This window comes from Hyaena hyaena, unplaced genomic scaffold (assembly GCF_003009895.1).
Source record: "Hyaena hyaena isolate Hyena2069 unplaced genomic scaffold, ASM300989v1 scaffold_254, whole genome shotgun sequence".
Classification (NCBI taxonomy): Eukaryota; Metazoa; Chordata; class Mammalia; order Carnivora; family Hyaenidae; genus Hyaena; species Hyaena hyaena.
In genome coordinates this window covers 1,855,613-1,866,522 of record NW_024080890.1, presented here as the reverse complement: position 1 = coordinate 1,866,522, position 10,910 = coordinate 1,855,613, and the positions used below count along the sequence as shown (strand labels likewise).

General features: G+C 56.5%; 1 protein-coding gene across 1 annotated transcript in view; it reads left to right on the top strand.

Annotated features, from left to right (window-relative positions):
- UMODL1 (uromodulin like 1) overlaps positions 1–10,697 on the top strand; it is a 60,966-nt gene extending 50,269 nt beyond the window's left edge. The window contains 3 exon segments of the mRNA XM_039245456.1: positions 1,680–1,764; positions 6,943–7,145; positions 10,557–10,697. Of these exon segments, the coding sequence (XP_039101387.1) occupies positions 1,680–1,764; positions 6,943–7,124 (267 nt within the window). The 3' untranslated portion in view covers positions 7,125–7,145; positions 10,557–10,697.
- The last annotated feature ends 213 nt before the right edge of the window (positions 10,698–10,910 follow it).

The window sequence follows — 10,910 nt, the reverse complement described above, 5'->3', positions numbered from 1 at the left end:
CCCACCCCACCCCATCCCCATATCCATCCCATCCCACTCCATCCCATCCCATCCCCCTCCCATCCCATCCCCATATCCATCCCATCCCACCCCATCCCCATCCCACCCCATCCCATCCCATCCCATCCCCATCCCACCCCAGCCCCATATCCATCCCACCCCATCCACCCCACCCCACCCCATCCCGTTCCCAGCCATGATGCTGGGGTGCTTCTCCTCCAGGTGCTTTAATGTATATTCAGATGTAAAAACTTTAATTCCGTATTATTTTTAGTAGCATTGAGAGAACACTACTGAATCCCAGGCACTGTGATATTTAATAAGAGGGTCTTTTTTAAATTTTCATGTGCACGAACTTGGGATCCTGAATAATTTTACATTCTCATTTCCGTAGACCTTTGAATGTGAAATATGCTTTGCAGTCCTGAGTTTTGAGAGTTCTTGTTCCCACCAGAGACAAGGATTAGAACCGACTGTCACGTGCCGTCTGCACCCAGGACAGCGTAGAGAGCTCTGCTGGCCTTGGGTTCAGGGGCTGTGTGTTTGCCTCGTGTCTGGGGAGTGGGCTTGTTTCTGCACTGCTCACAGAACCCCTACACCCCCCCTCCCCCGAGTGACCAGCCTCCGAGCATCCACAGGACACGTGTGGGAGAGGAAACCCAAGGAATGCTGATTTTGTTGATGTCACTTTTCCTCACACAGTGGGTCTTCCAGAAAAAAAGGGTTGAAAGGGACACAGACCTCGGATGACTGCCACCTAGGGGGGTGCATGACCCTGCACCAGGCTCCAAGAGCCCCTCCGAAATACTAAGAGTATTAATAGCCACAACCACCTCTGTAAGGAGCTGCCGGTTCTCAGATGGCTTGATACCATGGCTTCACACTTTCCTTTCCCAGCCTCCTGGGAGAGGCGTTGACGGCTGTCCTGTGGCTGCAGCTGTGGCTGAGGCATCGGGAACGCATTCTCTCACAGCCTGGAGGTGGGGAGTCCAAGATCAGCGAGCGGGCAGGGCCGGCTCCCCCGAGGTCGTGGCAGAGAGTCATTGCAGGCTCTCCCCTTGGTGTGCACGCCTGCTTCTCCCTGTGTGTTCACATCTTCCCTCTGTGCCTGTCTGTGTCTGCGTCCAACATCCCCTTTTCATAAGGACACAGGCATGTTGGACTAGGTACCCACCCAATGACCTCACCTTATCTTCGTCTGCACAGACCCTGTTTCCAACTAAGGTCACGTGCACAGGCGCCGGGGGCTAGGCCGCCAGCATCTTTTAGAGGGGCCGAATGCAGCCCACAGCAGGTGTATTCTAGGAAGGTTCCACCGTGTCCCTGCAACTTTCTGTAAGGCACAGGCATTAAAAGGAGCAAGCGGCTGCAGCCGACGATGGCCACAGAGAACGCCAAGGTGATTCAGAGCCAGCAGAGCGCCTGAGGGGCCGAGGGGCCAGGGCTCGGAGACAGTGCAGCAGGCTGTCCTCTTGAACCTCGACTCCTCCGGTCGCACTGTGGTCCAGGCGGTCCAGGCCCCCAGTCCCCTCCCTGTCTGCACTCACCCACCTGCGACTTGGCGCCTCCAGCCAGATGAAATATACGGATCAGAGTATTACCCGGGCAATCAGGACATGTCTCAAAACTCATTAGTTCTGCTCAGCTGACCCGAAGTTTCTTTACTTCCGAAACAACAGAATTGCAATGACGTCCGGTCCCTGAGAAGCAGTGAAGTAGCCGAGACGCACCAGATGTCCTGGGGACCCCTCATCCGGTCTGAAGGTTAGTTGTGACTTGGTTTTGACAGACATGAGTCCCGTTGCACCAGCATGCAAGCCACAGCGGCGCTCCCGGGAACCATGGCACCCGGGATGTTCTGCGGACTCAGAATAGCGGACGTACCAGCTGCCGTTCGCTGGGAGCTGACTTCCCGGGTGGCGTTGAGTCCATCACTTGCAGAGTGTGGCCGGGAGGATAGGCCGTTGTCGTACCCACGCTGCAGAAGGAAAGGCTTGGGCTTCGGGAAGTCAGTACACGCTTAGATAGAGCGGTGTTTTGAGCCGTGTAACACGAAAGCTGTAAAGTTTCCTGATGCCAAATAAACACACCGGATGGGTCACAGGCAGCAGGGCTTGGCTAAATTGGAAGATGCTCAAAAAAAAAAAAAAAAAAAAATGGCATTGCTTTCTCTCTTAGAATAAAACTTCCACCAGTTACATTCCATGTCATCTCAAAGGCTGCCATCACTTTTCCAGGAAAACATTTTATTTCCTTTGAGATTGGTTTCATTGTTTTTTTTCAAAAAACTTGGCTGGGGGACATTGGATGCTTTCAGTTTGAAGACAGAAATGGCTAGCTGTCCCCTAATACCTGTCCTCTCCCTCATAGTAAGAGAACCCCCACCCCGTTTTTAGCTAGCAGGTGGCTGGCTGCTGCAAATGAAAACTGTAATTCCCAGCCAACTGCTAAGTCCTTTGAGTAAGTTCTGGCCAATGGGGTGCAAATGGAGGTCAAGTGACAGCTCCCAAGGGGTTCGTGCCCATTGTGTCCCCCTTTCTTCGTCATCTTCCTTCTCAGACCCAAGGGGAGGGCTCTGGGGACAGGAGCTGGAAGGAGCCCCATTTCCAAGGACACCTTAGAACAAGGGAGCCAGGCCTCCGACCTCTAAGTTTTGTGCCAGAAAGAAAGAAACTTCCACGTTCTCTGTCACTGCTATTGGACTTTCTCTCCCTTTTGCAGCTAACTGTAATCCTAGTCTATTTTCCTTTTTTGTTTTTCTTCCTACTTTGATGCCCACCCCCCTTGCCTCTCCGTATGTTCCTACACAAGAACTTCCGGGTTTTGGATGTGGGGTGTGAGCCGGGGTCCGAATGCTGACCAGGGCTTGGGGAGGAAGATGAGGGAGCAACTCAAGGCCCAGGGATCCCCACCTCTTGGTTCTCATCCAAGGTATTTGTGAAATTTGTAAGACCCCAGGTTTGGGGACGTGCCCCAGGCTGACTAACTCAGCGCTTCTGGACCGGGCTCCGGGCTCCAGGCTCGGTGTCGGCATCAGTCACTGCAGGGCCTGTCCTGGGGCCACAGGCTTCTCCTACCCTCTTCCTTTTCGTAAACTGCTGAGGAGAAGTGGTTGACCAGGGGCCCTAATAGGAAAGACGATACGTGTGAATTGCATTCTCATTTATAGAAATGGAACTTGTATTTATTCATAGATATTATAGATAATGTCAAACTTACTGGAGTGGAAAAAGCACTGGGCTTGGAGTTAGGAGACCTGGGTTTGAATATGGACTCTCATGCTTCTAGTTGTGTGGTTTTGGGAACATTCCTGAGTCTTTTGCATCCTATCCATCCATCCATCCAATGTTCCTCCTTCCATCTCTATTTACCTATCTATCCATCCATCATTTTTCCATCCATCCACCCAACCACCCATCCAACCATCCATCCATTTATCTATCCATCTACCTACATATTCATCCACTCACCCATCCATCCACCATCCATCCACCCATCATCCATCCATCCACCCATCCATCCACTCATCAATCCACTCGTCAATCCATCTTTCTATCCATCCAACCATCCATCCATCCGTATATTCATTCATTTAACTATCCATCTACCCACACATTCATCCACTCACCCATCTACCCACCATCCATCCACCCATCATCCATCCGTCTACCCATCCATCATTCATCTATCCACCCACCTATGGGACAGTCATACATCCCTACTATATATCCAGCACTCTCCTTTTTCTCTGCAACGTGGGTATACTACATTGTGGCTCATTTCCCTCATCTATAAAATGGGAACAGTACTAACTTCTACTTCATATAATGCGTTGTCTGTAGAAATTACTAGGTAAGTGCTAGTTATCATCTGTAACCATTGCAGAGAACACCAACTATAATGAGGGTGTAAATTGTCAGCCTCAAAAACAAGGATTATAATTATCCCTTCAGTTCCTCATTCTTCCTCATTGTATGATTAGCTCTTGCGTGCTCCATAACCATCCCATACAGACGTGTAGAAAAGTCATTTAGAAACACAGAATCTCCCAGTTGGTGGAAACATTACATGTTAATTGGGTATATGAACAAAAATATTGTTGGGGACTGAGGGGTGGGATAGACTGGCAGACAAATCTTTTCAGGATTGCCCCCTCCCACCCTGTGCCCACACTCTGTCCCCTGACTGTGCACCCACGCTCCACCCCCCGTGTTAGTTTTCCAGGGCTGGTGTCACAGGACACTAAGTGCCACAGACCACACACCTTGTGGTTCAGGAGGCCAGAAATTCAAGATCAAGGTGTCAACAGGTCTGGGTCCCACCAGGTCAGTGGGGGAGAATCTATCCCAGGTTCTCCCAGCTTCTAGCATTTGCTGCTCTGGCTCTCCTGAGCTGGCAGGATCTCGTCACCGGATCTCTGCCTCTGTCCTCATGTGGGTCCTTACGGGTCCCCTGGTACCTCTGTGTCATGCGGCCATCCTATAAGGACACGGGTCATATTGGATCAGGGGCCTCTCCTGCTTCAGTGTGACCGCATCTGAACCTCACTGATGACGTCTGCAATGACCATCACGTTCTGGGGTAGTGGGGTCAGGACCTCAACATACATCTGCGGAGGACACACAGTGCACTTTGTACTGGTGATATTGAGGAAGAATCCCTGGGTGTCGTTCTTGAACGTTGCTGCCAACAAATCTTACGCTAGCACCACGATGTTCTAATTTCCTTCTGGGAACCCTTCCATGGCCGTTCGCTTTGCTAGATCCCTCATTATTTCTTGCTTGCTAGAGCTTCCTTGTACAAAGAAAGAAAGTTTAGGTGATGTCTGTCGGATGCTCAAATGTCCCAGAAGGAAGGGTCGGGAATCCTCATGGAGGCTGCTCGGCAGCGGGGAGCTGGGGGGTTTAGAGGTTCTCCATCACTTTCCCACAGCAGGGGCTGTGTCCCCGTCACCAAAGCACTGATAATTTAGTGTCTTTGCAGAATGACTGTTTGTGTGGGTCACCCCCAGTGACCACGGCAACCCTCCTGCTCAAGCTATCCTGCTGAAGGACCAGTGTTTTACTAAAAGATTGACAGGTGGTCCAACCGCGGGACCTGCTTGAGCTCACGCCACATGACCTGTCTCTTCTGGGCAGGCAGACACCCCCGCGACGGCGAGGGTCATGTTACAACGTGCACTCGCTCCCCATTTTGTGGGGACTGGTAACCACTGCGGGGCCACAGTAGCCGGCGGACCGTGCTGGCCTGTGGACCCCACCTAGAGAGGCTCTGGGTCAGTGGGTCGGGTCGGAGCGCTTGGCTGCTGGTAACGGAAACCGGGGGGAACAGACGCAAGCAGACAGGCTCATTGGTCTCTGAGGCTGCATCCGGGGTCTGCCCTGGGCTCCCTGTGGAGTGGGGTCTATCTCTTCCGTCCCCCCTGCGCATGCTCGCATCACAGCCCTGCACTGAGGACGGGAGGCTCGGTGCACCTGCTATGGCGCCCGCGGAGGCTGGATCTAGGGACCAGCCCTGCCGCTGTTGAGGAAGCTGGCTGTCCAGTGCCTGGGTGCCTTTGGAGGTTACAGCCGCTCCAGCCCGCGTCCCCAGGGTTGTCGCCCAGCACGCTCCTCCCCCTGCAGGAGAGGATTGCCTCTGCTCCAGGCAGCCAGGAGGGGGTCCCCAATGCCACTGTTGGACCACTCTGCTGACCCTGCACACCTGTGCTAGCTACGCCCTGGGGACCCAGAGTAGCACCTATGTCGGCAACGGTGCAGGAGACAGGATCTCGGGTGCCCTTGTCACCCAGGTGGACACCCCAATGCAGAGGGATGGGACGGGGTGTACCTGGCATGTGGGTCCCACCCACTCTCACTGCAGTCTCTCCCCGGGGGGTGGGGGCTGCCTTCTTTCTCTGGTTTTCTCCTTAACCGATTAGGAGTCCCCGCCCCGTCCCCTTCCCTTAGAGCCTGACACCAGTCTGCGCTCTGCCTCTGGTTTTGCCCCTTCTGGATAGTTCTCTGGACAGCTTCATACTGTGCACGGTCCCTTGTGACCCTCCTCTTCCGCTAGGCTGATGTTTTGAGCTTCCTCCATGCTGTAGCACACACTGGGACTTTGTTCCTTTCTGTAGCCAGACGATATTCCTTTGTGTGGATGGACCACATTTTGTTTGTCTGCTCATTCTTTCTTTTTTTTTTTGAGAGAAAGAGAGACAGAGCGAAAGCAGGGGAGGGGCAGAGAGAGGGGGGAGACACAGAATCTGAAGCAGCTCCAGGCTCTGAGCTGTCAGCACAGAGCCCGACGCGGGGCTCAAACCCACGAACCGTGAGATCATGACCTGAGCCGGAGTCAGACGCTTAACTGACTGAGCCGCCAGGCGCCCCTGTCCAGTCATCCTTTGATGAACGTTGGGGTTGTTTCTACCCGTGGGCTGTTGTGAACAGCGCTGCTGTGAACACCGGTGTCCCTATGAGCATTCGAGTCCCTGTTTCCAGCTATTTTGGGTCTGTGCTTCCCTGTGGTTTTACTGTTCCTCGGGTCTGGGGAAGCCCACGCCTCTGCAGTGCCCAGTCCTGTCTCCACGCGCAGCGCCCAGCCCGGCTCTCAGCCTCCCCTGGGGCTCGGGGTTGCCCTGAACGCCGGGCGGGCTGAGCCGTCCTGGGGAGGTGCTGCTCTCTCAGGCTTGGGACACCTGCTTCGTCCCCGTTGGGAACCCGCACGCACACGGACCCGTGCGGAGCCTCGTACCACGGTGCTCCGGGTCAGTCCAACCCAGACAATAATGTCACCAAGCCGCGGGCGCCGTGGAGAGCATGCTCCATCGCTGTTCCGTCCTGAGGCCTCCGTTCCACCCTCATGAGCTCGTAGCACTGGGGCCACAGGCGGTACACGGGCCCCGGAGAGCGTCCCTCCCGGTCCGGGCGGACCTCACAGCTGTATCCGTCTCGTTCCCCGCAGGTGAGCATCCAGGTGCGGAGCCGGGCCTGGGAGCCGGTTACCTGGTCCTCGTCGTGGTGGCCGTCTTTGCGGTGGTGGCCGGGGCGGCCGCCCTCGCCCTCGCGCACTACCGGAGGGCGACTGGCAAGTACAGCTTCAGGGCGGGGCCGGACGACTTCAGCTACCAGGTGTTCTATGAGTAGGCGCTCCCGGCGGGCCCCAAGGTGGGTGAGCCCGCTCGCCTCCCTCGCCCGTGTCCTGCCCCCGCCACCGGGGAGCCCACATGGCGTGTGCGGGGGGCTCTGGGGCGCGGTGCGTGGTGGGTGGCACGTTCCATGCCCTCAGCGGAAAGCCACAGAACACAGCGGGAGGGGAAAAGGACCATCATTGTTCAAGGTCAGGTTCTGTCGACTTGGTCAAGTGCAGGCCTCGCGGAGCCCCGGGGAGGTGCGGCGGATCGAGAGCCCGCCCGGGTGACCCTCTGATGCCAGCCCTGTCCCCCTCACTCCTGGTGGCCCCAGGTGAGGCCCCGGGCCGCCAGTGCCTTGGTTTCTTCATTTTTCCTCCTCCGTAGCAGGGCTGTGTGAGCGAGGACCGTCTGCACGAAGGGTAGGAACCAGGTGAGGAAGCGCAGACCCCGACGGCGTCAGGCACTGATGCTGAGTAAATCCTGCGACTACTCTGTCCCGTGTCCCCGTCGCCGTGCCCTGAGCACGAACTGTGCCTCGGGTCCGGGGCGATGTGATGGGCGCGCATCTCTGTCCTCTCCCTGAGGTCGAGGACCTGCACCCCCGAGCGTGAAGTCGTGCCTCTGAGCTGTCATGGTCACAGGGTGCGTGGACTTCCCTCTGGGCCCGAACACGGCTCAGCACAGACATGTTTCTGCTGAGCGCGGTGTTCGTAGCGCCGAGCTGCGGGGGGCAGCGCCCGGGACTGTCATTCCTGTAAAGGCTTCGAGGTTAAAAAGAAAAGAAAAGATCACAGGCCACGCTCGGCAGCTGCCTGCCGTTCCTGCCTCCAAACACTGTCAGACTCCATGTGGCTGCAGAGATGACAGTGGCCTGAGATGGGCTCTGGCCCTGAGGCTACACTAAGGTGTCCTGGGGACTGCCCCTCACCTGTGCTTCATCTTACCTGTGCCCTCACCTGTGTCCCTCACCCGCACCCCCTCACCTCCTCACCTGCACCCCCTCACCTCCTCACCTGCACCCCCTCACCCGCACCCCCTCACCTCCTCACCTGCACCCCCTCACCCACACCCCCTCACCTGCGCCCCTCACCCCTCACTGGCACACCCTCCCCTGCGTGTTCTCTGGACCCTCCCTGCTAGGGAGCTCCCTCCGCTGTCAGGAGTCAAGGACTTGGGAGGTGGCCCTGAGCAAGGAGGCCAGTGCTGTCACGTCTCGTCTCCCAGCAGGGGACATTTGCTTCTCACTCTCTCCCTGCCCTCACAACCCGTCACATGAGAAGGTCCCACTCGGCAGGAATTTCCGGGGAGGAAATGGCAGATTCCCCGGCAGCACGGACTTGCCCAGGGCCACTCCGAGTCGCCGGTGCTGGGGGGCGTCCCCCAGGGAATCTCCGCTCTCCCTGCCCCCGGCCTCAGCCCTGCCTCCGCGCTGGCCTCCCTGCTGGGCTGTCTGCCCCCCACCTGCTGGCTGCCTGGAAGGATGCATGTGTCCCCCGTGTGGCTCGGGGCCCTGATCCCCCCCGGCAGAGCCTTGCCCTCAGATTCGGGGGGTGCTCTGTCTGCACGTTCCGCAGACTTGAGCTGCGTCCTGCCCGGCCCTCGGCAACCCCGCAGCTTATGGGCTTTCTTTCTCTCCCCGCTCACACGGCTCTTGGGAAAGGAAGCGGTTTCTTCCTGATACTAGCAAATCCCCAGGAGCGCGGAGCTTGTGGGTGCGTCAGAGCCCTTTCTAAACACCGTAAGCACGTAACTCACTCAGGTTCCCAGAAACGGCGTGAGGCTGTGTTCTTACCACTTTTACAGACGGGGACCTGGCGCAGGCAGGCGAAGGAGTGTCCTGGGAATGTGACTCGGCAGGGACAGAGCTGGGATTCGGGTCCAGGGTCCATCCTTTTAGCTGCTGAGCTACAGTGACTTAAACTAGCGTGCACATGATTGGCTGGTCTTCCTCAGACTAGTGTGCACGTGGCTGGCAGGTGTTTAGAATGAGGCCCCCTGGCTTTTCCTTTCACGGGAGACGGGAGACCCGCAGAAGTTCTGTTTTAGCAATTATCTAAGAAATGCGCAATTCTCTCCATGGGGCTGCAGGTGCCCAGCAGTGGAGGGAGCAGCATTGTGGTCAGAAAGAAGGACCCTCCTGGGGCCCTGAAGCCCCTGGGGACGCAGGTGCTGCTCCCACTGGTCAGGGTTCTCTGCCACCCTGAGGGCCCCCGCATGGGGGTGACTGGCAGGAAGTTCAGGTTCAACTACGCTCTAATTATAAATAAGACTCCTCAGCGCGGTGCCTCCTAGTCTCTGGTTTTGGGCCCACGAAGTGTGAGTCATGGAGACCCTTCTACTTACCGGCACATGGCATCCCGTCCTCTGCCAGGGACACCGTCATGTACACATGCCGCTGTATCCTCGGGGTCTTCCCCAGCCAAGGCCGCCTTCCCCACATTCAGCTCCTTAGTCTCTTGAGATAACAGGAGTTTGAACCAACCCAGCAAACTGTGGTTGATAGGAGCTCCGTCCTTGAAATGAGGAAATCGGGCCCAGAGAGCTCAAGTGAATCTCCTGAGTCACACAGCAGAGGCCAGATTAGCACGCTTCTCCCCAGGACGATGTCCCTTCCACGTGACTCCGTCCTCATTAGAGAAGCTGTAGGGGCTTTGCAGACACACCCCTTTGCTCCAGGACACCCGACAGCTTATGCACACGGTACCTAAGTTCTTGGGACCCTGACCGATGGGCAAAGTCAGACCAGGGCCAGCGCACGAGGCCAGTCACCTCCCTGGATAGAGTTACAAGGGAATTTCAGTGAATTTTAGTGACTACTCATCATGCGAATCCCAACAATGACTCCAGTGCTTGTCCTGCTAGATTTCTGAGGAAATCTGGTTTGCGGGTGCTGAGGTCACCCCGGATGTCCGCCCCCCTTAAAATTAAGATACCGGAGGGGAGATGGGCCGCTCTTCTTTTCTTCTTCTCCCGCGGCTTCCATTTCCAAGGTGAAAGGCATCTATACCTGGTTCTCGAGTTCCTGCAAATATCTGCTCTTTGAAAAACATCTAACAAACCATCCCCACCAGGTCGGCACTGGGTGCAGCCGTCTCTGCAGCCCCGGGTCTCAATGTGTTCTCCGCAGACAGCACGATGGCCCAGAGGCCCCGAGGCTGTGGACGTCGGGCTGAGGGGTCTGGGCCAGGCGCACCTACGTGCTGACGCACCTGCGTACTGACTCTCACTCACTGGACCCCAGTCCACAGCCGCCATGCTTCCTGTTCCTCTGTGCCTTTGGGAGCCGCCACCATTATATTTGGGCACAATCTCTCAGCATCTAATAAGTGTAGAAGTCCTGTCCTGGGGGTGATGATAGCCCTACACGACCCACGCCCTGGGGAAATTCCTGCAGAACCTCTCCTTTCCGGCGTGCACACTGACCCTGGTCACCTTCTCCATGCAGGTGGCTGTGAATCAACCTCAGTTCTTAACCCATCAAGCATCAACAGAAGCCTGCTCTGTCCCAGACCAGAGCTTGGATGAGTCCCAGAGGTGGTGAAAACACGGCCTCTGACTGACCCAGGAGACCCATCGTCTGTGTAGGTCCCAGATAAGCAATGCCTACTAGGGGGTGGGGAGGGCTTTTGGGGCAGGAGGTGGGGTGAGGGGGATGCGCAGAGCCCCAGGCATGGGGGCCTTCAGACCAAGCATAAATGCAGCGCTGCCTTCACACAGATCACCTCCACAGCCCCAGAGCCCCCAGACTCTGCCATCTTAACTGGCTCTTTCTCACCAGTTGCTCACCGCTGACATCCGT